Below are 26,646 nucleotides of genomic sequence, written 5' to 3'. Positions count from 1 at the left end.
TCAGGCTGTGTATAAGGCTGATATGGATTGGATCAGAGGTACAGGATGGGTTCCGATAGGCTCAGTCGATGTAGAGAAGGCTAAAAAGGCTGCTGAGATTCTGAGTGAAAGGAAGTACCGACAGCATCCAAGCGATTTCAAGTATACAAGCAAGACAGATGCCATGCCTTTTGCTCTTGCCCAGGCTAATGCCAAGGTCATGGACAAGGTACTATTTTCCTAGACAATTTAACTAATCTGTGTAAAATTTTAAAATTAAATTGCATTTTGAAATCACTGTTGCAGGCTGAGATTTGTACTCCATAGGTGAACATATCTAACTTTTTGTCTTCGTTATTATTGCATTGCAGAATGCATATGTTGACGCCTGGAATAAAGAAAAGATCCAAATCCACGTCATGCCAGACACCCCTGAGATCATTCTTGGAAAACAAAACAAACTCAACACAAGCATTGTAAGTACAGCAGCTCTGTTTTGTAGTGACCATTAAATCACAAATACATGCACACTGGTATAGTTTTAAATCACGTTAAATCAGTCTGAGTTGCTTTATAATGTTCTGTGCAGAAATATTACCGTCAAGACTATGAGAACAGCCTTAAGAAGGGCTACCTCCTGCCTAAGGATGCTGTCGCAGTGAAATCTGCCAAGGCCTCCAGAGACATCATTAGTGATGTAAGTCTTACTGTGTATCTCATCTAACACATTAAAAACATACTGTTAAATGATAGTGCTCAAATTTCTTTTATGTATTAAAACCTTCCAGTACAAGTACAAAGCTGGATACAGGAAGCAGCAAGGGCACCACATTGGAGCCCTTAGCATCCATGATGATCCCTTGATCATGCTGGCCTTTAACTCAGGCAAGATTGCAAGTGATCTTCTGTACAAGAAAGATTTCAACAAATCCAAGACCAAATACAACCTCCCAGCGGATCTGCTGTCTCTTGAATTGGCCAAGAAATGTCAGATCCAGGTCAATGATGCCAACTACAGAACCTACCTGCACAACTGGACCTGCCTGCCCGACTCCAATGATGTTGTCCAGGCCAGGAAGGTCTACGATCTGCGAAGTGATGTACGTATATGCGTCGTTTCACACGCTGTGCTGTTTACAGTGGTTTGTTATATTGCAACATTAACTACATTGTTGTAAACTTTCAAACTAGGCTGTATACAAAGCTGATCTTGAGTGGATCCGTGGATGTGGCTGGATGCCGCAAGGATCTGTTGACGTGCTCAAAGCCAAGAATGCTCAGGCTATCCTTAATGAGAAACTGTACCGCCAGCCCCCCAGCACTGTCAAGTTCACAAGTGCTGTGGACCTGCCTGCTATTGTTCTAGCCAAGCAAAATGCTGACATCCTCAGCGATGTAAGATGATTTTCTTTAGTTGCCTTTAAAAATGCCTTTAATAATGAATGTGCTGAAAGAAAGTAACAGATGTGTTTTTCCTGTTTTTTTTTTTCATCTTTGTGTGGCAAACAAGACATTTAACCTTTTTTATTTGAATTATTTTGTTTTCAGAGGAAATACAGAGAAGCATGGGAAAACGATAAGACATCTATCCACATTATGCCAGATACACCTGCCATTGAGTTGTCCAGAGCCAATGCCATTGCCGTCAGCAATGTAAGCAAATTCACATGCAGGACTGCTGAATGTAACTAAAATGAACTCTACTTTTTGAGCATATTATGCTTATAAAATATTGTTCTGAAATTCCATTTTCTTTTGTCCTGTTGCAGAAAATGTATACCAAAGACTGGGATGCTACAAAAGCAAAGGGTTACCAAATCAAAGAGGATGCCGTGTCTGTGATCAAGGCTAAAGCCTCCAGAGAAATAGCCAGTGACGTAAGACATCACAAAGACATGTTTTTGTGTTTTCTGAATTTGATAGTATTTTTATATTGAGAATATCTATATTGAGAAGTATCTCAAATTTTGTCTTTTATATCCCCTTTCTGTTATTTAAGAGTAATATAAATACGATTTCTTACAACTGATCCGATCATCTTTCAAATACAGTACAAGTACAAGACTGGTTATCGTAAGCAAGTTGGTCATCACATTGGAGCCCGCTGTGTCCAGGATGATCCTCTGATCATGCTGGCCTTAAACTCAGCTAAGATTGCAAGTGATGCTCTCTATAAGAAGGACTTCAACAAGTCCAAGACCAAGTTTCACCTCCCAGTGGATCTGCTGTCTCTTGAGCTGGCCAAGAAATGTCAGATCCAGGTCAATGATGCCAACTACAGAACCTACCTGCACAACTGGACCTGCCTGCCCGACTCTAATGATGTTGTCCAGGCCAGGAAGGTCTACGATCTACGCAGTGATGTAAGTTGAGCTTTGACTGTGTTTAAAAAATCTTTAAAGCACAGTGTTATACATTGTTTCATTTGATTGTCTTTGATGTTTAGGCTGTGTACAAGGCTGACCTGGAGTGGCTCAGGGGATGTGGATGGATTCCCCATGAGTCTGTTGACGTTGTCAAAGTGAGGAATGCCCAAAAGATTCTGGCTGATGTAAGTCCTTGGGCACTATATACTGTAATTATTTCTACCAGTGAGTTTCTTTTCAAATTATGCAGTAGAGAAAGTAATGAATTGCTGTTTTTTTTTTCTGATTCAGAGAGGCTACCGTGTGAAAGTGGATGAGCAGAAATATACAACACCCATTGAAAGAGTTGACTTTGTGTGCTCCAAAAATGCTGCTGATGTGCTCAATGAGGTAAGTAGTAAAAGTAGTAAAACATATATTATACAATTATCCAGTCATAAAAAGGAAAACAATGTTAATTTTTTTGTTACTTAATTACTAGCTCTGTGGTAATTGCATATGTTCCTCTGTTGTAAGCTGCTTTGCAAAAAAAAAAACATAGTCTAAGTAAATAAATGTACATTTAAATACTTGCTTGATTGTCTAAACATAATATACAAATATTTTATTTAAAATTTGAATAATATATACAAAATAGAGCAATAGTTTGAGGAAAAACATATTTTAAAGGTCAATTTTAAATGATTTAAGAGTATAAAAAATAATAAGAAAATAAAAAACTAAAAGAAATAAAACTGAATAAAGGAATAAAAGTTTATTTTGAAGATGGAAAAATACAAGTGAGTCAAATAAGTATTGTTTTGTCATAGTTACTCAGAACTATTACAGTATATGCATATAAATCATGTTCTCTCCGCTGAAATGCTGTCATGCCCAAGACATTAGTTTCACACGTGCTTTTCAGATGCGACTCTTCTCTAAATATCTCTTTTTTGTTCTCAGGCTAAGTATCGTGAGGCCTGGCACCAGGACAAGATTAAATACACGTTGACAGACTCTCCAGTTTTGGCTACAGCCAGGGAAGTGGCCAAAATGTACCACCCGGTAATGCATTTTTCTTTTTGAGAAATAAATGCTGTCTGTAATGATTGCTTAGTAGTGAGGATGTGTAGTAACAAAAATGTCATTTTAAACATCACTCATAGCATTTATACACCAAAAGCTGGGACAAGACCAAGTCCACATCATACTTCATGCCCGGAGATGCAGTTCCGATTAAACAATGCATTCAGACCACAAAAGTACAGAGTAATGTAAGTAAATAAATAAAGCTATACATAAAACCATTTCACCTTAATTTAAATAATGCACACAAATAAGTTCTCCTCTTTTTTTCCAGTACAAGTACAAAGAGGGCTACCGTAAGCAAGTTGGTCATCACATTGGAGCCCTCAGTGTCCAGGATGATCCTCTGCTCATGCTGGCCTTGAACTCAGCTAGGATTGCTAGTGATGCCCTTTACAAGAAAGACTTCAACAAGTCCAAGACCAAGTTCAACCTCCCAGTGGACATGCTGTCATTTGAACATGCTAAGAAATGCCAGATCCAAGTCAATGATGACAACTACAGAACTCGCTTGCACCAGTGGACATGCTTGCCTGATCAAAATGACGTCATTCAGGCCCGTAAAGCATACGACTTAGCCAGTGATGTAAGTAATGGGTGAAAAGGTTTTTAAATCAAAATATTTTTTCTTGTTCATTAAAATATGAGTATGAAAGTAAAGTTTTGTTTTACGTAAAAAATGTTTTTTAATTAATTACAAATTATAATACTATATAAAAATACTTTTCCTCCAGAATGTCTACAAAGCAGATCTGGAATGGTTACGTGGTTGTGGATGGGTGGCCGCTGATTGTGTGGATCATGTCAAAGTCCGAAAAGCCCAAGAGATTCTGAATGATGTAAGTTTGACCAACTGCAGTTTTTTGCACAAAGTCTCAGTTAAAACGGAAACCTTAAATTATAACAAATTATAAAATTATAACAATGCCTGTTTATTTTCCCCACGCAGAGACATTACAAGAAGGATGCTAAGGAAAACTTTAGCAAATTTACCCACGTTGTGGATCGGCCTGAGGTTGTTCTTGCCAAGGTTAACGCCTTTAACCTCAGTGATGTAAGTGTGTCTCAGATTTGGGAAATTTCATCATCATAGTGAAAAACTGTCGTCGAGAGGTTAACTTATCTACCACACCAATCTTTCTGTTGTTACTCAGCTGAAGTACAAGGAATCATTTAACCTGGAGAAGGGCCACTACATTGGATCTGATGATACACCACAGCTGGCTCACTCTAGAGACGTTGCAAAGATGATCAGTGAGGTAACAATGCATATTCCAGACTTATTTGTGTATATTTGCATTTTATTTATGTGATGCATAACATTCAGAATGTTTTGTTTTTGTTACTCTAGAAATTGTACAAAGTCAGCTGGGATGAGAGCAAAGCCACTGGCTACCAGCTGAACCATGAATATATACCAGTACAACAAGCCAAGAGGACCAGAGACATTATCAGTAATGTAAGGATTAAAAGTGAATAAATTAAATGGAATATACCCTTTAAGTTTCGCCACAGATCAGTGACAGGGCAGTATCACATATGTATAATAAAATCTTTTTAATATGGTACCCCTGTTGATGTCTTTTTTTTTTTTTTTTTTGGCTTCAAACACTGATTTAGAAGTGCTGTAAACAATTGTTAATTGTTTCTTGTATTGAAATACTGCAGTGTAAGTACCTTGATAGTCATGAGAAAGCCAAAGGCCACTACATGGCTTCAACACTGGCTGACTTCCCTGAGGTGGTTCGCTCCGGCCAAATGGAGAAAATGAAAAATCTGGTGAGTTGTTTTTATTATCACTATGCCTGAGTTCTAAGGTCGCTGTTCTTTGATATTCACTCGTTAACATTTATATTTGAATTCCTCGTTAACCAGACTTTTTTTGATCTGTCCAACAGAGAGACTACCACAAATCTTACAATGAAACCAAAACTAAGCTCCACATTCCCTCTGATATGGTCAGCCATGTGGTTGCCAAGAAATGCCAGGAAATCCTGAGCGATGTCCTATACCGTTCATACCTGCACCAGTGGACATGCCACCCTGATCAGAACGATGCCATCCGTGCACGCAAGGCCAATGAGATCTTGAGTGATGTAGGTTATTATTGCAATGATATTTAGACTGGACTGGGTTTGCTGGATGGCTCCATTTGACTAATTTCTCCCTGACAGGTATTCTACAGAGATGACCTGAACTGGATGAAGGGTGTTGGCTGTTACGCCTGGGACACTCCTGAGATCGTGCGTGCCAAGAAGTCATACGAGCTGCAGAGTGATGTAAGTAAAAGTTTTGAGTCTCATCTAGCCGTTGACAAAGAAGAGACATTATGTTTTCAGCTGTTTGAAGGACAAATGTTTGTTTCCAAACAGATTAAATATAAGGCAGAAGGCAAAAAGGAGTGGAACAACTACTCCATTGTGACAGACACACCTGTATATGTGACTGCTGTCCTGGGCCACACTTGGGCCAGTGAGGTTAGTAATCCCATTAATCTCCATTTAATTGCTTACTGAAGTATGTGAGTATTATAAAGAGCCCATTATTTTTGAGTTTACTTGGTACCATGGTGCATATTTTATGTTTTATCCACAGCTGAACTACAGAGAGGCATATCATAAGGAGAAACACATTTATACCACTGTTCTGGACACCTGCGACTACGCAAGATGCTTTAACCTGAAGGAGATCTACAGCACTGTAAGCCTACGGGAAAAGCTCTGAAATGCTGAGTTACTGCTTTTATTCGTTGTCCCAGTTTCTGAAATATCTTTGTGTACATTCAGAAAGCCTATACTGCGGCTTGGGACAAGATCAAGGCCAAGAGCTACAACATCCCTCAGGATTCCCATGCCTTAGTCCATGCCAAACAACAGAAGGTCATCATGAGCAACGTGAGTCCCTTCTCCAGTTCTTACTAATGCCTTCATAGAAAGAGAACTATCTGAATGTCCAAAACATACAAACGTTAAAACTTTGTTTGATTCTATAGATTAAATACAAGGAAGATTATGAGAAGTTCAAGACCCTCTACAGCTTGCCTAAGTGTCTTGAGGATGACCCTGCTACTGCAAGATGTATCAAAGCTGGAAAACTGGTTCTGGATGTGAGTAAAGCATCAGCTGAGGTTCAGTTTTGTAACTTACTAAAAATCTAAACAATTAAACCTTTGTATGCTTTTTCCATTAGCGCCTGTACAAAGACAAATATGAGAAGACCAAGGCAAAGGTCCATGTACCTCCCGACATGCTTGACATTGTATCCGCACGCAGTACCCAGAAGATGGTCAGTGGGGTTGACTACCGTAAATATCTGCACCAGTGGATCTGCCTCCCTGACATGAAGGTGTACGTGCACGCCCGGAAGGTCAACGAGCAACTGAGCGACGTGAGTTATACCTGTACCTCGAAAACCGTTTCATATTTTCATGTACTGTAATATGCAAATGCAAGTTAGGTTCCACTGGTTTAAATGCAATTTTGAACTGGCTTGGGGTCTCTTTGAAGCTAACCTTCACATTGATGTAATTTCAGATCTTCTACAAAGATGACCTCAGCTGGATCAAGGGTATTGGCTGCTATGCTTGGGACACTCCTGAGATTCTTCGTTGTAAGCAATCTATGAAACTGCAGAGCGAAGTAAGTTTCATTTCATTTTCTTTCAGTTTACTCCTCCTTTTCCATCAGCTCAAATGTTGCCGTCTTCTCCTATGTGCTGTTCTCTTTCAGAATCTTTACAGAGCTAAGGGAATCGAGCACTTGAAGGACTACACTGTGGTCACGGACACTCCTGTCTATGAAACATGCAAGCAGAGCGCTAAGAACTTGAGCGAGGTATCTTCTAAAAAACCATGCATCAACATACATTAAAGTGCCTTCAATTAAATTAAAGCAGAACCTTCTAACTCTTAAACTTCCTGACTACAGCTCAACTACCGTCATGACTACACCACAAATGTCATGGGTAAAAACACTTCTCCTGCTGTGACCGTCGATACTGAAAGGGCCCGTCAAGCTAACTACATCCAGAGTGATGTATGATGCCTCTTACCAATACATAAAAATGTGTGCTGATCTCTCCATTGATGTATGCTTCATATCACTTTCTTTATTTCTTTCAGAACTTCTACAAAGAGGCCAATAAGATAATTATGCCCACCGGTTATACTCTGCCCTACGACACTCCCCTAAACAAACAGGCCAAGGCCAACAGTCTAATCACCAGCAATGTACGAGAACACCTCCATTTTCATAATAAAAAAGCCATTTAAGGTTATGAATACATCTCATCTTTTGTTCCGATGTCTGTAGATGAAGTACAAGGAAGCCTATGAGCTGATGAAAGCCAGGAACTACAAACTAGATCCTGAAGGTGTAAACTTTGTCACCATCAGGAAAGCTAACAAGGTCACCAACCAAGTAAGTGCAAGATAAATATAAAGCTTTTAACTCTGGAGATGTAAACTTTGTCACAAACGAGGGTTTTAACAAAGGTTTCCTTTTGTCATAGCGACTGTATCGTGAGAAATATGAGAAGGAAAAGGACAAGATCCACTCCGAGTATGACACACCTGAGATCCGACAGGTTAAGGCCACCCAACAAGCAATCAGTGATGTAAGTATGTCTTTATTATGAATACATGAGTTCTGTCTCGCATGTTATTCCACCAAAATGATTAAATACTCTAATAATGGTTCTTTTCCACCTACAGCTGTGCTATAAGGAGAAGTACTTCAACAGCAGAGGAACGCTTCTGCCCATGCCCATCACCCCAGCGCTGATGCACTGCTTCCATGTCAACGAGATCAACAGTGATGTAGGTGTCCCTCATATATGCACCTACATTTACTATGGCGTACTGCAAGCAATCTATTTCCTACCTTGACATTTGCAGGTATGTTAACTGTGTTTATATCTTCTGCAGCTGAAATATAAAGAGGATCTGCACTGGCTGAGAGGTCTTGGCTGCTTTATGGTGGACTCCCCTGAGTTGGTCCGAATCCGTGAGATCACCAAGTTTAGAGTAATTATTCATTCACTTATTATCATGCATGTCATGTTTCATTCATTATGCTTCATTTTGATTATTTTTGGTACTAATCAGGATTTTTTTTTTTAAAAACCTATTTGCTAGAAATCATATGACATTGATGCCAAGAAGAACTATTCCAACTTCAGTGTAGTCCTGGACACACCAGAGTACAAGCGTGTGACTGAACTCAAGACCCACATGAGCAATGTGAGTGATTTTATATCAACCTCAGGCCTGACTTCTCACTTTTAGACTGTTTTAAAGCCTGTCCACATTCCTAAATGTCTCTTCATCTGTTTCTATCCACAGATTGTGTACCGAGCTGAGGGCAATAAGGAAAAGACAAAATGTTCTACTACTGTGGATGCCCTGGAAATTAAGAGAGCCAAGTGGGCACAGAGTCTGACCAACAAGGTAAACCATTTTTAGCCCTAAACCTAATTAAATCTACATAATGACTTGTTATAATGCATCAAGTTAAGAGAACATGCTCGGTGCTGAGAATTAAATGGGTCAGGTTTTACAAATGACACTATGACCCTCACTGATATAACTGACAAAAGCGGTTTCCACTCAAAGATATCCAAAACATTGATTGAAGAAAACATCTGGCTGGAATACACTACATGACTTTTGCACAGATTTGCAATCTTGACGGGTCCGCAACAGATGGCTGTCATAATTGACAGATTTCATAGAAAATTGCTTAGTGTATAATGGGCACAGACTCATTTTTTAACTTTAGACTATGATTTCATCCAGTCTGAGGATATCAAACATACTTGATATTTTGAGCTGGTTTTAGAAGCTCAAAACCAGTTTGTTGTGTTCAGAAAGACTTTAAAGTCTGGTATTGTGATCCTTATTCGTTTAGTGAGTGATGCCCAGTTGTTTCTCTTAACCATTTACAAAGTTGGAAAGTGTATGATGCCTGGTGTTTTAAAATCTGTTCAGATTTTTTAAGTTGTGTAAGGTATTTCAGCTTTTACGTGTCTTTTACCAATCTTTACTTTTATTTGTGACTTCACAGTTTCAGTACATTGATCTGGCATCCAAGGAGAGGGCCTTCTTCACCCCAGAAGCACACACTCCCATCTTGAATCACGCCCGTTCCATGAAAGTGGTGTACAGTGAGGTAACTGGAGCTTTTTTTTTTTTTTACAACACTAATACCTTTTTACCACTAAATAACGTGTTTGCAGACAAGCATGTAATTCATCTTTTGTATCATCTTTAGAAAAAGTACAGGGAGCAGTATGAGAAGATGAAGCACAAGTATACTCCCATCCATGACACACCGATCCTGGTTCGTTCCAAGAAAGCCTACCTCAATGCCAGCGATGTAAGTCAACCAGATGCTTTATTTCTTCCTTTATTGGCCTGTTCAACATCAATTAAAAAGCCCTTCTAACAATCTACATCATTCCTCTCCAGTTACGCTACAAGGAGACCTTTGAGCTCTCTAAGGGACACTACCACGCTGACAAGGACGCCCGGGATATCCTTTGTGCCAAGAGGGTCAGAGATGACATCAGTGAGGTCAGTAAACTAAGAGACTTTTAGTTTGCTTTAAACATAAATGTGGTTTAGTGAGGAATTCTTTCACTCACTTTCTCCCTTTACAGGTCAAATACAGGGAGAAATACATCAGCACATTGGGCACCTGGAAGTCTATCCCTGACCGCCCTGAGTTCTTCCACAGCAAGATTGTGAGGAACTGCATCAGTGACGTGAGTATAACTATAAAGCGGCCCTCTTGTTTCTGCAACTTGACAGCGTGCAGAGTCATTGACAGAAACTCTCTTACATGTTCTTATCCAATTTAGGTCAAGTACAAAGAGGATCTTGACTGGCTCAAGGGCATCGGTTGCTACGTGTGGGACACACCTGCCATGGTGCATGCTGAACACAACAAGGCCCTCTACAGCGATGTAATGAGAAACCAGAATTGTATTCATTTTTACTCATTTCGGGCTCATTTGTACTATGGTATATAACAAAGCCTCCTTCTACTCTCTTCTATCTGTTTTTGATAACAGAGACTCTACAAAGCATCATTCGAGAAGAACAGAGCCAACTTCAAGTACACATGTGACACACCATTCTTCGCTGCTGTCAAGAACGCTTCACTTTTGATCAATGATGTAAGTCAATGAAAGCATGCCTTTGTTTCATAATACTCAGGTATATTAATGGCTAAATTCAATGTGAGTGTTGCGAGAAAAATACAAAATGTATGCTTACATAACCTGTTTCTCTTCCACTGCCTCTGTAATGGCTACAGCTTTAAGGGTAAACTATTACAACATGCCTATTGCCATCTCACATTGATGTCTGTTACTTTTATATGTCATGTTTTTTCTTTACTAAGATTTAACTTTGAGTTCACCTGTTATGAGACTTTTCTCCCCTGAATGAGTGCTCATCTTCACTGCTCTCGAGGCAGTTGTCTTTAACTCCTGTTTTGAAATCCTGAGCAGAGGTCCTACCGTGCCAGCTATGAGAAGAATAAGGATAAGTACACCGTAGTTGTAGATGACCCTAGAAACGTCTTGGCTAAGGAGGTCAGCAAGCTGAGTCAGGTAAAGCCACCAGGTCCAGCTGCTCCCTACGGGTTCATCGCCTGCCACATGACGGGCCCGAGCATGAGATCGTCTCCGATCCACTGGATGACTCTGTCGCATGGCTACAATGTCTCTCGATCGTGTCTCTTTCTCTCCCCTGATTTTGGTGTCTACTAGTGCTCCAAAACCTAAACAGGACCGTGCACAGCTTCAACTAAATCTGTGTGCTCCAGATACTGCTTCATCTGAACAGTTTGGTGGTAGTTTTATGAGTTAAGGGATAAGGTTTTTGTAAATCTCTTATCTGGCGTACACAGTTTAGTAGAGCATCTCTACCTGGAGCCACTTTCCGTCTCTGTCTTCATTTGTGGCATGATTTGTGTGTATGTGTTTTTTTTTTTTCAATGTACAGGGAAACTATAAATTCAAGGCCAAGGAGTTACTCAAGAGCGGCTGCAATGAGCTGCGCCGTCCTGAAATTCTTGTAGCCATGTACAACTCTGGCATGTGGAGCAAGGTAACCATCTGCCCACTGGTAGTCCTCCAGGCCCTATAAAATTATCATCTCTTCATCAATGCACCCCTAACTTCACCTTTAATGATCATATGCAGCCATTTACTACTTTTGATTTTCTACCATACCCTGCTTTTAAAACATATCTAATGATCACTGTCCATAACTCCATTGAGTTTGCTAGGAAATGGGTATATAGGAGAGACCGACACTATTACACAGTATGACCATGCTGGCATGCATTAATGCAATTCAGCTATATAGATTAAGCTAGGTAGATTTTAACTGAAAGTTCAGCTATGTTATGTTAAGGATGTTTTCATAAATGTCACATCACAGGGCAAGTCGTCACAATTTGTGAGGGCAAGATGTCACACGTTTTACCTTGAACCATATTCACTGGAGTAACAGGTGTGACAACTAGCCCGATCTCCTGTACTTTAAGGTGTCATGGTGGGGTTCTCCTCTAGTTTCTTTGAATCAGGTTATTACTTTACATAGAACAAAGAAACATTGATGCATCTTTAAATTAATTAATTAAAATCTAATTTAATAAAATAAATTATTTTGCTTTAAAATACATTTAGTTATTTTATAATATCTAATATGAAATATTGTTTTTATAAACAAATCATTCAGAAATGATATGCCATGTTCAAAAGTTTGCAGAAGAATAAGCATAGAGATGAAGACATTATACGTTAGCAGTAACTTGTGTCTAAGTGTCTTTCTGAATACTGTTGCCTGAAGCTGCTTTCCACTTCCATCTTTTGGCTCACTGCATATTGCATGTATGTACTGTATGTGTGCATCTTTATGGACTGCTGAATATCCTAGTATCCATAAACCATTATCTGCATGCTTTCCACTGGATGAATTTTGTGGAAGGCAAATTTCAGTTTAATGAAAAGTCATGTCATGATTATCCCTTCCCTTTTAATGCATGATATTGCTAGTTATTATACTACTTGCCATAACTTTATAATAACTTATTTAAGATTCGCAGAAGTGCTTTCCCTGACTATCATTTCTTGTCCATCAATTCCTGTAGTGGAAGTACAGGGAGCATTATGAACGTGCCAAGTCAAAGTACACCGCAGTGCTGGAGACCCCTAATTATCAAGTTGTCAAGCGCAGCAAGCAGACCAGCGATGTGAGTATCACCAACATCTGCCTTCCATAATGTGGAAAGCATTTCTACATACATATAGTAGACGTTCCAAATTTTCAGTGTCACTTGAGAATTACTCCAATTGTATGTGAATGCATTCATCTGGCATCCCTGTTCTCCTTTTTAGATCAATTATAAGATGGACTACAACAAGAATAAAGCGACAAGTTACACTCTTGGACATGACACTCCCTCGAGCCAGCACATGAAGAAGGTCAAGGAGCTCACCAGCAATGTAGGTTTACACTTATTAACATGTAGTACAGAAAGAGTTTCTTTTTATGTCAGTATATATTTCATTTTAAACTTCCGTTTTGTTTTGTTTTTACAGATGAAATACAAGGAATTGTATGAAAGAAACAAGGCTCACATTAACATAGCACCTGATGCTCACGACATTCGTGCCGCAAAGGAGGCCTACACGAACATCAGCAATGTAAGTCTGCATTGATCTGCACTGAGCATCTATGAAACTGAATTGCAAATCAGTGTCTCATTTTGCGTCTTATTATGCGTAGCTTTACTACAAGAAGAAGTATGAGGCCACCAAGAACAAATGGATCTGGACTGTGGACAGACCTGATTTCATTCATGCAGCTAAGAACAGCTTCCAGCAAAGCGATGTCCGTGCCGCTCCATTTTCTACAACAGTTTCAGTTATAGAGAAAATAATTCCAGATTAATGAATTTAATTGTTTTGCTTGTAATCCACAGGTTGAGTACAAGTATGATAAGGAAATGTTGAAGGGCTGTGTAATGTCGGTTTCTGATGATAAATACACCATTCTGGCTAAGCAGAACTCTGAGCTTTCCAGCACTGTGAGTGACATTTTCCATGTACATTTTCCATTTTTGAGAATCAACATATATCATGACTAACGGAAAATGTCACGGTTCTTCAGGTGAAATACAAGGAGAAGTATGAGAAGGCCAAGGGCCAGTGCATTGCTGTCCATGACACTCCTCAAATCCTTCATGCTAAATCAGTGGCTAAACTTGTGTCTGAGGTATGGCCCAATGTAATGTTTTAATGTGAGCAGATTCATTAAAGCACTGTACAATATTTAGAAAATTCATGTTTTGCAACTTATTCTGCAGACCAAATACAAGGAAGCCAGCAAAAAGGATCACCAGTCAGGTGGCTTCACCACTCTTGCAGAAACTCGCGACACTGCCCACAGCAAAGAGGTTGCCAAAATCACAAGTGCTGTAAGTCTAAATAAAAAATGTTTCACCCTTTTAATAAAATTAACTTTATTTGTAGCGATTGTATTGTGAATGGCAATCATAATCTCACGTGAACTTTTCACAGAAATTGTACAAGCAGAAGTTTGAGAAGGAGAAAGGCAAGTCTAATTACAACCAAATGGTTGCTCCACCTGATGTGCAACATGCCATGGAAGTGGCCAAGAACCAAAGCAATGTGAGGAACTAACATTTATCTACCTCAAATAATAGTCTCAGAGTTTATTTTAAATATCTCTCTTTGTATAGATCGCCTATAAGCAGGAGGCTAAAGCCAAGTTGACGTACACTTCGGTTGCTGACCGCCCAGACATCAGGAAAGCCACTCAAACTGCTAAGCTTGTCAGTGAGGTGAGGGTCACTTTAAAAGGAGATTCAAATTCTGTTCACCTACTCACCCATGTCATTCCAAACACACAAGGCTTTGGTTCGTGTATATATATATATATATATATATTGTGCTTGACGCCCAAACAAACCTTGTTTTATTTGGCCTTTTCTCAAGGCCGTGGAAGCCTTTTTTGACTTGTTCTTATTTATTTGATTTAATAATTGATCAACAAAACATAGATTCAAATTAAGATACAAATTATACAATACGGTTTTTTTTCTTAGGAAGACTTTTCACAAAATAAAACTTATGAAGTGGTCGAAAATTGTGTCTGACCCACTTTATGTCTCCCGTAGTATCGCCGTCCAATTCATTATCACGCCCTTTATGGCATTTACAAAATAAACAATTTTCTTTCTGAATTAACAGAAATTGAAACAAAATAAATCATATTATGACATTTAAACAAACAAAAAAAGTATTTTCTTGAATGGCTACAACAAACCTTACTGGTTCTCGCACATTAATGCTGCGTTCCAGGCAGGTTTTTGAGCCCGTAAGTCACGACTTCAAACCACGACTCACGACTTTGTAGCGTTCCAGGCAAGTCACGTCAAACTCCCTGGGCGCAAGAAATTGTATGTAGATTATTAATTTTATTGCAACGTTATAATGTCCTAAAATCGTTTTTTCAATGTGTACCACTTGCATAAACATTGCATCCATTTGCAATATTATATGTAGGGGCTGCCATTGTTGTTTCACGTGCTGTGTGACATCAGAACTCGGAACTCAGAGTACATCGATCTAGCAAGAGTTCACGGGTGGAAGTCACGTGTTTGACTGCCGTTAAAGTGCACTTTCATGGGTATAATGTTGGAAAAACATGGGTTACTGGTTGCCTGGAACGTGGCATAAGCAACACATTTGAGCTTCCGTGTTTACGGAATGTTTTTTTGTTTTGGGGGGAACGGACTTTCAGTGGAGGTTTGGAAATCTCTCAGGTTTCCTTAAAGGTGCTGTATGTAGGATTGACACCGAGTGGTTGAGCTAGGTATTGCAGTCCAAAAAAAAAAAAAAAAACTGTTCCTTCTATTCTGGCAGCCAAAAACGCAACAAGACGATATTTTAAAGAGAAAAAACCTCAAACTTTTAGCGCGCCTGATTTGAGTTCTTCCCATAGATTGTATAAAAACAGGTTATTCCTTATGTTTTGCCTCCAGCTATAGCGGTGATGTCACAGTGACGTAGGCAATAAAGGGGTCTATTGGACAGGTTTTTTTTTCAAACAGCTTCTCCTCCTCAGACTTGACACTCACGCAGGTTGCGAGATTGATGACACTAACAGGAACGAGCGCACTTGACAATGAATTAATTGAAATATGCTGTGTTTTCTGCCAGCTGGCAACCCGGGTTGTGAAATACAATTGGGTAAACTGGCATTGGACGGGTTTCACAAACCAAAACAAATACAGACGTTCCGACCTGGAATGCACATTTTCAAAAGAGAATAACTGACTTTAGCATTGTTTTTCAGATAAACAAGTATGTTAACTTAGCATGTTTCTTAAATATCTGCAAACAACTCATGGTATTTGTTATGCTTTAGTAGAGTCAAAAACTTACATACAGTACCTTTAAAAAATATTTGTGTTTCATAGATGAACAAAAGTCCTATGGATGAGTAAATAATGACCAACTTGTAATTTTTGAGTGAACTATCCCTTTTAGTAGGCAATCCTCTATATTAAAAACTTGACAAAAAGCATGTATTGTTGAAATAGTAGGTAATGGTTGCAAAAACTGTTCTTGTAGATCGGATACCGTGATAAGGCTCGCCAGGAGGCCAGCCGTGGTGGAACGCTGATCTGCCGTCCTGATATCACCCTGGCCACCGAGGTGTCCAAACTGAATAGTCAGGTAATATTGTTCGCAACTACACACTAGACACGATTCAGTCCATAGACTTTCAAGGTATTTATCCACAAGGACCACTGGGGTTTAGTTTGAAGCCACTGTATATGTATTTTGACAATAATTTCCTTACACAATTACCATTGTTACAGCTGCATGTCATCATTATACAGTAATACTCAAAATGTAACTGTAGAAGTAGATTCTAATGCCTCAGCAGTGCTTCTCATGCCCATCAGCATTAATACCGTCATTGTCTATGTGAGCCCTAAGTGTCTCTTGTAATCTGTACCACCCCCATCTGCTCACTCTGCCCTGTATTTAATCATGTGTATCCATCTGACTCTCCTTTCTCTGTATTCCATCCATCTGCTCATTCAGAAATTCATTTTCACTGTTCTGTCCCATTCTCATTGACGTTACCCTGCCATTTCACTGCGCTTTTTAGGTGGAGGAAAAACCTTCCCTCCATGGCACTGCCTCCTTTGACACTCCTCAGATGCGGCACATTAAGAAAATGAGTGCCATTACTAGTAATGTAAGAAGGGTCCCTGGCCCCTGGGGGCAACATTTGCACTTAATTTGCACTCTGTCTGCTGTCTGTTCTCTTTCCCTCTGGCTCACCTAGTTGTTAAACTCTAGTGGCACTCAATTTGAAAAGATATCATGAAGATTTCTGGGTCCAGCAGACATTGAAATGTTTTTGTTGGTTTTCAGTGGTTTTGCCCACCCAACTTTTATATCTATATATTTTTTTGGCCTCTGATTTTGTCTCTTTATGTTTGTCATGCAAGCTTTTGCCTTGTTGCCAAGCATAGGCTTAACACTTACAGTCACAGTTTTTTTTTCTCATCAGTAGAATTTTTCCCCCATTTATTTGCCTGGCATGTTTAATCACTTATCGCTCAAATTGTTAGAACTGGTGTCTGGTTTTCTGTTGCAGTCCTTTGGCATGCTGTTGTGTTGAGGAGTGTGCAGATTCAATAAGCAACTATGTTATTTATTAGCTATGAGATGTACAGAAATAAATATTAAATCACTCATCACTGCTGATTTAGAGACCAAAAAGACACCTATGATTGATTTTATTTTATGCTATATTTAAAGCAACTATTTGGTCTACACACTCCTCGTGACTCTCTTTGTTTTATGTCATAAACTTGATTCCTCCACAGATGTGGAGATTTTTCAGAATCTCTGAGAAAGTGATTCCACCTCTCTACTACCTTCCTTCCAGTTAAAGCTGAAGTGTGTCATTTTTCTTTTAGTATGCCATTTCTATGATACTTTTGTTTTGTATGTTTTGTGGCACAGAAATCACACACTTCCGGTTTAATACCCAAAAACAATTATACGTTGATGTGATGCAATGCGTGATTGAATGCTCCGATATTTATGTTGGTCTTCCCATTTGGGACTAGTACAGTGTGAACATGACCTGATTGAATCATACTGTATTAGACCCAACTGAATCCCTGTTGTAACGTGACTCTTCAGTGTCACTTTTTGATGATTGCATGAATCTGTTTATTGGATATTCATGTCTCTGTGCTTCTGCAAGCATTTTGGCACCATGTGACAGAGATCAAACCACTACCAGCATCTAACAATGTCACTGTCCTTTGTCAAAAGTTGAAGTACAAGGAGAAGTTTGACAAGGAGATGAAAGGAAAGAGACCACAGTATGATTTGAAGAACAGTAAGATTTATCAGACTCTGAAGGATGCCAGTGAACTTGCAAGCGAGGTGATTAAATCTTTTTAAAAAACATTATGAACTGTATTTTACCAATCAAATATCACATTGAAGGTGTTTCATATCATGCTGCATGTTTGCTTTTATATATCACGCAGGTGAAGTACAAAGGTGACCTGAAGAAGATTCACAAACCCGTTACGGACATGGCAGAGTCTCTGTCCATGCAACACAACCTGAGCACTAGCAAACTGTCCAGTGACGTAAGAGCTCTAAAGATGGCTTCATTTCCCTCTCATCAAAACTGCTTTATCTCACACACTGTAACAATAAAATATCGCATCTTCATGTAATATCACAAGATCCATCTATCATCCCTATAGAAAGCCCTCATTTAAACTATTTACTCATTCCAGGCTATCATTTGGTAGTGACCCTCATCCAATTTTAAATGTACTGCTACTAGCATTAGACTTTAACAATCTCCATTTTTGCTCACACGTGACTCTAGTGCTAGTCTTTTCTTCCTTTTTCTCCTTCTTCTTTTTTAATTAACACACCTACTGCCTAAAAGCACTCTAACATCTCATTTTTTTTCTTCAATTTTTTACTTTTAACAACATTCCCAGCTTAATCTCTCTCCTCTGGATGCACTTTTTTCTACCTACCTTTTTAATTCCCATTCAAATGTGTGCATAATAAACTAGAAAAGGAAAGCCTACCAATGCAAACCATGAATGTTTACATAGTTTTCTCTGAAGATTAAAAAAGGTTATTGTTATGGATAACAATTGGACTTAATAATTGGACAGTTGAAAACAATTGGCAAAGGGTTTATTTTTAAGGATTTGTAGATTTAATACTTACATTGATTGAAGTTTGAATGCTACATATGCTTTATATACTTCCATAGCTAATGTGTTCTGCTTGAGCATTATCGGTGGTCGGTAGGCAGTTGTTAGGCCATTCTGAGTGGTTGCTAGGGCATTATAGGTGGTTACAAAGCCTGCGGAGTAAAAACTGGCTGAAGGAAGTATAGACCTGTATTCCCGATGGACTAGTACGAAACCGTGGAGAACGTGTTCCCCCTGGCGATTTAAATAAGCCACCACCATCTGACTAAAATGTGGTGATTTCGTTGGAACTGCACAAAATGTTTCAATGCTAGAAACACTGTTAACAGTTTCAGGAAGTTTATATGCGTGTTCTGTAGCGAGACGGGCCATTTTCCTTTCACTATTCTGCCCTCGCACACTGCACCCCCATCTGTGAGCTACGCATCTGTCATTACTACTTTTCTCAGAGAAATCTCTCCCAGTGGAGTCCCTGATTCGAGAAAAGCATGATCTCTACAGCAGCAAAGAGCTTGCAGCCAATGTGATGACTCTATCGCTTTGCAGTTGAGGTGGTGCTTTGAACATAATCGCTGTTCTGCAAACCAGCACTGAAACTTTCTCATTCGCAGCAGTCCCAATGGGATGACAGACACTGCCAAGGCCATCAGCACTAGAAGACATAAACATAGTCTGAATGGGACTTTTGTCCCTCTCTGGAAAAGGGAGAGACAACCACGAATCTGATAGAGATGCATGATATAGATACAGTATTGTTCAAAATAATAGCAGTACAATGTGACTAACCAGAATAATCAAGGTTTTTCGTATATTTTGTTATTGCTACGTGGCAAACAAGTTACCAGTAGGTTCAGTAGATTGTCAGAAAACAAATGAGACCCAGCATTCATGATATGCACGCTCTTAAGGCTGTGCAATTGGGCAATTAGTTGAATTAGTTGAAAGGGGTGTGTTCAAAAAAATAGCAGTGTGGCATTCAATCACTGAGGTCATCAATTTTGTGAAGAAACAGGTGTGAATCAGGTGGCCCCTATTTAAGGATGAAGCCAACACTTGTTGAACATGCATTTGAAAGCTGAGGAAAATGGGTCGTACAAGACATTGTTCAGAAGAACAGCGTACTTTGATTAAAAAGTTGATTAGAGAGGGGAAAACCTATAAAGAGGTGCAAAAAATGATAGGCTGTTCAGCTAAAATGATCTCCAGTGCCTTAAAATGGAGAGCAAAACCAGAGAGACGTGGAAGAAAACGCAAGACAGCCATCAAAATGGATAGAAGAATAACCAGAATGGCAAAGGCTCAGCCAGTGATCACCTCCAGGATGATCAAAGACAGTCTGGAGTTACCTGTAAGTACTGTGACAGTTAGAAGACGTCTGTGTGAAGCTAATCTATTTTCAAGAATCCCCCGCAAAGTCCCTCTGTTAAAAAAAAGGCATGTGCAGAAGAGGTTACAATTTGCCAAAGAACACATCAACTGGCCTAAAGAGAAATGGAGGAACATTTTGTGGACTGATGAGAGTAAAATTGTTCTTTTTGGGTCCAAGGGCCACAGGCAGTTTGTGAGACGACCCCCAAACTCTGAATTCAAGCCACAGTACACAGTGAAGACAGTGAAGCATGGAGGTGCAAGCATCATGATATGGGCATGTTTCTCCTACTATGGTGTTGGGCCTATTTATCGCATACCAGGGATCATGGATCAGTTTGCATATGTTAAAATACTTGAAGAGGTCATGTTGCCCTATGCTGAAGAGGACATGCCCTTGAAATGGTTGTTTCAACAAGACAATGACCCAAAACACACTAGTAAACGGGCAAAGTCTTGGTTCCAAACCAACAAAATTAATGTTATGGAGTGGCCAGCCCAATCTCCAGACCTTAATCCAATTGAGAACTTGTGGGGTGATATCAAAAATGCTGTTTCTGAAGCAAAACCAAGAAATGTGAATGAATTGTGGAATGTTGTTAAAGAATCATGGAGTGGAATAACAGCTGAGAGGTGCCACAAGTTGGTTGACTCCATGCCACACAGATGTCAAGCAGTTTTAAAAAACTGTGGTCATACAACTAAATATTAGTTTAGTGATTCACAGGATTGCTAAATCCCAGAAAAAAAAAATGTTTGTACAAAATAGTTTTGAGTTTGTACAGTCAAAGGTAGACACTGCTATTTTTTTGAACACACCCCTTTCAACTAATTGCCCAATTGCACAGCCTTAAGAGCGTGCATATCATGAATGCTGGGTCTTGTTTGTTTTCTGACAATCTACTGAACCTACTGGTAACTTGTTTGCCACGTAGCAATAAAAAATATACTAAAAACCTTGATTATTCTGGTTAGTCACATTGTACTGCTATTATTTTGAACAATACTGTATATAGAGATTGTCCAAATGAACTGACACTCTGAGACCCGCTATTCTTGGGTCTAGAGCCTAACCAAATTGAACTATCAAAAATTAGCAGGCTGTGCCCTGAATGTCTGTGTGCTGGGTAAATACTTATGTGAAAGTAAGCATCCTTCAGATCTACAGATGTAAACTGGCCTCTGGCCTCTTTATTATTTTTATTGTGAGCATTTACTTTCTGAGGTGTTTGTTGAGGTTTTGCAAGTCCAGAATGGGGTGGATACCCCCACCCCTCAACCCTGGGAATCACAAAGTACAGGGAGTAACCTGGGGGTTGCAGCTCTTATCTGGGAGTATCTGTGTGCATTTTTGTTTTTATTTTCACACAAAACTGTCCCCTTGTCCCACTGCCTGGATGCACAGGAAACATTTTTATTTCTTTCAAATGGAAACACTTGTGTAAACTTTCGTACCTTCTCTTTCCTAACCCCTCGGGTTGAGAGGGGAGAAACAGCATGTGGGGCACTAGATGAACTGGTGCCAACACTTCAATGAGAGAATTTCCTTCCTTTGAACATTTTTCTTGAACCACACTCCATTGCTTCTTTGCTAGAGGCGGGGAACAAGACTCCTGTGCTGTGCAGAGGGGTGCTACAGAGACTCCATAAGTCCTGTTGTCCCTCTTTTAATTAAACCCAGACCACAGGTTAGGTCGTCCACCTCTTTTTGCCTCCCTGAGGGTTAGCTGGTTGATGCTTAGCCGCTGCTGCCGCAAATGAGGCCTTGATTCTGGGCTGGGGCTGTTTTGGGTGAACCTCTGCCTGCATTGCCTCAATGAGCGCAGGTTGAGATCTGCAATCTCTTCCCACAATGCTGAGTCGGTTGACCCAGCATCAATCTGCCTCCTTATATCCTCCATGAGCTCAGCCTGGTATGTTGTGAGCAGTGAGGTGGTATTTAGGGCTCTGACAGCTAAGGCAGCGCGGACAGACTCAGGTTCCCCTTTATTTTTATATTAGACAAAATCATAGACCCAAAAGTACACAGTTGAGAGGGATCTTTCCCCTTCGCAGTGCCACTGGATGAGCAATTATTCCCTTAATGTGAAGGGATATTTGAGTGAAAGGAGCTATAACTGCTCGATAAAGAAAATGAGAGGGTGTTATAAAGAAAATGCAAGGATGTTATAGCTAGGTGACATGGACCTTACTATTTCATGGATGTACTGGGGTAAATATTCTATATAGGCTACTTTTATGTGGGACAGAACATGGACTGGACAAGATAACACATTTCTGTGGGAGTGGGACTGAAAAATCAATCCAGCACAGGTCCCTGGTATCAAGTTTGATGGGCATTGCTTGAAAGCTTTAGAAGGAATTACTTAATGCATTATCAAAGGAAGTCTTGAGAGATTTCGGCTAACTTTATGGCCCGCTATGGGTAAAATGTACATCTGATGAATTTGAATCAGTATAACATACTAAGTAACAACAGTCTGTAGGTTTGTTCTGGTGTGGTTTAACTGCTCTAAGAGGAGTGGGTTTACTCTTGGAATAGATTTTAGTCTTGGGATAGCAATTCTGATATTAGAATATTTAATATAATATAATGATATGTGGTATTACATAATTTGACTTTAGAATATTTGAAGTTTACAAAAAAAATCATTCAGTTATCAGTGCCATTTTGTCAATATACAGCTTCCTTCATGGAATGTGAACATGACAGTCATTAGTCTTTCTTTGTTTTTGGTCCCCACTTTTTTCATTTTTTTGGTCATTTTGGGCCTTTTTAACATGGGAGAAATGAAGCACTGGATTTCCTTTTTGTTTTATTGAGCTGCTTTATTGGCCGTCCCTCTTTAGTATCAATACAAGAAGAAGTTTGAGGAGAGTAGGGGTCACTACCATATGATACCCGACACACCTGAGCAGCTTCACCACAAAGAGGCCTCAGAGCTGCAGAGTCAAGTAAGTCCCATCCAGTTCTGGAGCTTTCTGTAGCCGATGTCACCTGCTTCTCTGTGTGTGAAACCAAGACTGATTCTACACTTATTGGACCTGTTTATTTCATTATATCCACCTTGTTAGACTCATGCATCTATGAAACATTTAGTTATCATTTACATTTTATTTGTTTGGGTTAGTGTGTCCTGTAAAACTGCTTTACAAGGCATCGTTTCAACATGTAAAAACAAAGCTGTAAAAACACGTCACTTCATTATTAAAACCTCAGACATGTTATATTGTGAAAACACCATAAACATCCATTGCGTTAATTAATTTTCCACACTGTAAATCCTATAGTAAACTATGTTCTCTGTCTCAGTGCTTAGGAACATATACAGCAAATTAATTGACAACCAGTAAAAAAAATACACTACAAAAATATTCAGTATGCAAAGAAAGCTTTAGTGTTTGCTTAGCTAGCATCATTTAGTAAACCATTAAATTAAGCAGCTTTTTTCTGTTGTATGTTCCTCACCTTTGGGCTTTTCTGACTACAGGTGAAGTATAAGGAGAAATATGAGAAAGAAAGAGGCAAAGCCATGCTGGACTTCGAGACTCCTACTTATGTAACTGCTAAGGAGGCTCAGCATCTGCAGAGTGAGGTAAATACTGCTGCCCAAGCTTATAGTATTCACTACAGAACAAATGGCAGTGTACATATCCCTCAAGAATTCTTTGTAACCCAGTGTGAACGACTGAGAAATGCTAAGTGGAATTTAAACACTGTGCTTTTATGTGGATACAAATATTATAATGCTGGTAAGTAATAGGGACACCACAATTTCTGACCAAGACCCATGGATTTATGGTAGGCATTTATGTGTGTCATGTATTTATAGATTTATAAGTATTTTGATAGTTTCAATGAACTGTTCAACACACTGATGGGAGAAAGCAGTTTAACTGAACATCAAGATACTCAAAACATTATGACCATGGTGTACCGGAGCCGTATTCCAGAAGCTTCATGTATCTCTCACTCTTCTATCTTTGCGGTGGATAGAAAGAGTATAAGAAGGACTATGAGATGACAATGAAAGGAAAGAACCTCTCTGGGTTGGAGGTCACCCCTGCGATGATGCATGTCAGACACGCCACGAAAATTGTTAGCGAGGTAACATGAAGCCCCTTATATTCTCTTCTTCCCATCCTGGTAATAATACTAAGACCACATACACGTAATAATCCTTACATGAGTGAGTGTCTTTGAAGTTTCCATTACACCCAAGTAAGTTTTGGTTCGTATGCATGAACCATCCTTCCACTGTAATACCCTTCCCCTTCCATCATCTCATCTGTGTGTGTTTGTTTTCTTGTTTTTTTCACAAGGTTCCCACAATAATGGAAAACCTGGAGATAATAGGAAATTTAGATCCAGGCCAGGATTTCTAGGCCAGGAAAAGTTGTGAAAACTAACAACGTACTAAAAAGTTATGCTTGGCCAAAAATTATAATTGTGTCTCTTTAAAATTATTTTAAGGAATTCATTAAAATTAACTGAATAAAAAGTGTGGGAACCCTGTTATTAAGGTTTTTCAAATCGTTTATGGTCATATACCTTGGAATCTTTTTTAAAAAAACCTATGTCCACTACTTCCACTCTACTTCAGTTATACTGAGCATGCACGTTAAATAACAATTTATTTTTTAAATAACCTCTTTAGATCCTTTAGATCTTGGCTACCCTGAGCATGTACATGAAAACATTTCATCTTATTACATATATATTTTTAATTCTATTATAACCTCTTTAGATCTTGGTTTGGCTTAAAAATCATATGAATGTTGCTACAAAAAAGCAATGTACATGTTAAAGAGTCTCAGACAATGTTTTTTTTTTTTTGTCAATATTCTTGCCTGTCAGATTTCTGATAAATGTTGTTTATGTCTTTATCAGGTTGCTTTTCAAACTCAGCAATGCCTTTGCTCTAAGTAGATTTTGCCTAGTTGCTTTATTTGTGTATGGAAAACATGCACCTTGATTATATGAATGTAAAGCTTTAACTCATAGTCAGAGCAAATGCTTGGTGATGTTGAAATAACAATGAGTGCAATACTGCACAAGTACTGTGTCAATGTCTATGTGTCTGCTATGTGTCTTTCTGTTCTTCTCCGCCTTGTAGAAAGAGTACAGGAGGGATCTAGAGGAAGGGGTGAAGGGTAAAGGGCTTACAGTGCTGGAGGAAACTCCTGAGTTACTGAGAGCAAAGAATGCTACTCATATCCTTTGTGAGGTAGGATGGCTAAAGATCAGCTGAAATGTCTTACCTGCAGTCCTCTGCCTCAACGCTACTTTCTCCTCAACACACTAATCAGGCAGAAATGAGTCCATTTGAGAAAACTAATCAAGCTAATGGAGTTTCCTTGTGATGCGCCGCCTAACTAGGTTTGGTTAAGCAACTCTGCTCATCCCATTGAGACTCCCCCTAAATGTCATTTTGTCTTTCCGTTCCCTTATTTATTTAGTTTTCATTTACAGCTCCAATGTTAATATCCTCTTATTCTTTTCAGGTTTTATTTTTGCTGATTTTATTTTCTTTTATTTGTGTGTGTGTGTGTGTGTGAGTGAGAGTTTTTAGCCCACAGGAATGTTTCTTGGTGTGATTGTAAAAATCTCTGATAAACAAACCTATGTACATGCTCACATGAGTATGATGATGTCTGCCTAATTCCTGCAGAGAGAGTACAAGAAATCACTGGAGCAAGATATCAAGGGAAAAGGCATGTTGGCTTTGGCTAATGACACTCCAGACTTCTTGAGGGCACGGAATGCCACAGACATCCTCAGTCAGGTACACAAATGATCTCCAAGCCATAATTCCAGTATTTCAGAGATCAGCGCCAACATTTCAACACTGATCGATACATCCATTTGTTTTGAATTGTTTTTCCAGACCAAGTACAAGCAGAGTGCTGAGCATGACAGAAGCACATACACCACCGTCATTGACACCCCTGACATCCTCCACGCCCAGCAGATCAGGAACATTGTGAGCCAGGTATGAGGATTGCATCTTTGTGAAATGCTGTGATTGTTTGGTTTTTATTAAATTTGTACGTTTTGATGTTTATTGCTTGTGTGTTGGTAGAAAGTCAGGGAATCACACAGCAGACACGTTTTGGTTGCAGTTCATATATTTTTTCAGCTTGACCTCTTGAGATAGACAGTGAACGGTTTCTGAAGGTTATTTACCATAAATTCAACAAAAAGACTTTTATACATTTGTAAAAGTTTTTTTTTTTTTTTTACCTTATTAATGGAAAGTGAAAGTCTTTACGCTATCGCTACGCTATTGTTGATTATTAAAGTGTAATCTCATGAACAACTCAATTTTGTCAACTCAGAATCTCTGTGTTTTGTATTTTATCTTATAGAAAAAGTACAAGGAGGAGGCTGAAAAGAATATGTCCCACTATGTGCCTGTGATGGACACTCCTGAGATGCAAAGAGTGCGTGAGAACCAGAAGAACTTCAGCACTGTAAGTGTTTCTTCAAGGGTTTGAGCCAGTCCATTTTATGTCTGTTCAGTCCATATTATGTTCCTGTTTTAGTC

At 39.2% G+C, this 26,646-nt stretch overlaps 1 protein-coding gene across 1 annotated transcript in view; it reads left to right on the top strand.

The window, feature by feature from the left end:
- Positions 1-26,646, top strand: part of LOC128019727 (nebulin-like) — a 59,429-nt gene that overhangs the window by 25,729 nt on the left and 7,054 nt on the right. The window contains exons 66-127 of the mRNA XM_052605894.1: positions 5-208; positions 351-455; positions 569-676; positions 768-1,079; positions 1,171-1,374; positions 1,528-1,632; positions 1,749-1,856; positions 2,031-2,342; positions 2,426-2,530; positions 2,637-2,735; positions 3,288-3,389; positions 3,491-3,598; positions 3,685-3,996; positions 4,145-4,249; positions 4,360-4,464; positions 4,565-4,669; positions 4,762-4,869; positions 5,079-5,189; positions 5,309-5,506; positions 5,585-5,689; positions 5,783-5,887; positions 6,006-6,110; positions 6,197-6,304; positions 6,403-6,516; positions 6,600-6,797; positions 6,944-7,048; positions 7,139-7,243; positions 7,337-7,444; positions 7,531-7,638; positions 7,721-7,828; positions 7,920-8,024; positions 8,122-8,226; positions 8,335-8,433; positions 8,545-8,649; positions 8,752-8,856; positions 9,473-9,577; positions 9,680-9,784; positions 9,877-9,981; positions 10,068-10,172; positions 10,269-10,373; positions 10,482-10,586; positions 11,419-11,523; positions 12,572-12,673; positions 12,819-12,926; positions 13,023-13,127; positions 13,210-13,314; positions 13,406-13,510; positions 13,594-13,698; positions 13,790-13,900; positions 14,004-14,114; positions 14,186-14,287; positions 16,083-16,187; positions 16,630-16,719; positions 17,814-17,927; positions 18,035-18,139; positions 22,949-23,053; positions 23,590-23,694; positions 24,096-24,206; positions 25,216-25,326; positions 25,771-25,884; positions 25,987-26,091; positions 26,468-26,572. Of these exons, the coding sequence (XP_052461854.1) occupies positions 5-208; positions 351-455; positions 569-676; positions 768-1,079; positions 1,171-1,374; positions 1,528-1,632; positions 1,749-1,856; positions 2,031-2,342; positions 2,426-2,530; positions 2,637-2,735; positions 3,288-3,389; positions 3,491-3,598; positions 3,685-3,996; positions 4,145-4,249; positions 4,360-4,464; positions 4,565-4,669; positions 4,762-4,869; positions 5,079-5,189; positions 5,309-5,506; positions 5,585-5,689; positions 5,783-5,887; positions 6,006-6,110; positions 6,197-6,304; positions 6,403-6,516; positions 6,600-6,797; positions 6,944-7,048; positions 7,139-7,243; positions 7,337-7,444; positions 7,531-7,638; positions 7,721-7,828; positions 7,920-8,024; positions 8,122-8,226; positions 8,335-8,433; positions 8,545-8,649; positions 8,752-8,856; positions 9,473-9,577; positions 9,680-9,784; positions 9,877-9,981; positions 10,068-10,172; positions 10,269-10,373; positions 10,482-10,586; positions 11,419-11,523; positions 12,572-12,673; positions 12,819-12,926; positions 13,023-13,127; positions 13,210-13,314; positions 13,406-13,510; positions 13,594-13,698; positions 13,790-13,900; positions 14,004-14,114; positions 14,186-14,287; positions 16,083-16,187; positions 16,630-16,719; positions 17,814-17,927; positions 18,035-18,139; positions 22,949-23,053; positions 23,590-23,694; positions 24,096-24,206; positions 25,216-25,326; positions 25,771-25,884; positions 25,987-26,091; positions 26,468-26,572 (7,563 nt within the window). The remainder of the gene's footprint in view (positions 1-4; positions 209-350; positions 456-568; positions 677-767; positions 1,080-1,170; positions 1,375-1,527; positions 1,633-1,748; positions 1,857-2,030; positions 2,343-2,425; positions 2,531-2,636; positions 2,736-3,287; positions 3,390-3,490; positions 3,599-3,684; positions 3,997-4,144; positions 4,250-4,359; positions 4,465-4,564; positions 4,670-4,761; positions 4,870-5,078; positions 5,190-5,308; positions 5,507-5,584; positions 5,690-5,782; positions 5,888-6,005; positions 6,111-6,196; positions 6,305-6,402; positions 6,517-6,599; positions 6,798-6,943; positions 7,049-7,138; positions 7,244-7,336; positions 7,445-7,530; positions 7,639-7,720; positions 7,829-7,919; positions 8,025-8,121; positions 8,227-8,334; positions 8,434-8,544; positions 8,650-8,751; positions 8,857-9,472; positions 9,578-9,679; positions 9,785-9,876; positions 9,982-10,067; positions 10,173-10,268; positions 10,374-10,481; positions 10,587-11,418; positions 11,524-12,571; positions 12,674-12,818; positions 12,927-13,022; positions 13,128-13,209; positions 13,315-13,405; positions 13,511-13,593; positions 13,699-13,789; positions 13,901-14,003; positions 14,115-14,185; positions 14,288-16,082; positions 16,188-16,629; positions 16,720-17,813; positions 17,928-18,034; positions 18,140-22,948; positions 23,054-23,589; positions 23,695-24,095; positions 24,207-25,215; positions 25,327-25,770; positions 25,885-25,986; positions 26,092-26,467; positions 26,573-26,646) is intronic.

Source organism: Carassius gibelio, chromosome A9 (assembly GCF_023724105.1).
Source record: "Carassius gibelio isolate Cgi1373 ecotype wild population from Czech Republic chromosome A9, carGib1.2-hapl.c, whole genome shotgun sequence".
NCBI classification, from domain to species: Eukaryota; Metazoa; Chordata; class Actinopteri; order Cypriniformes; family Cyprinidae; genus Carassius; species Carassius gibelio.
This window is presented reverse-complemented; position numbering and strand designations above follow the sequence as displayed.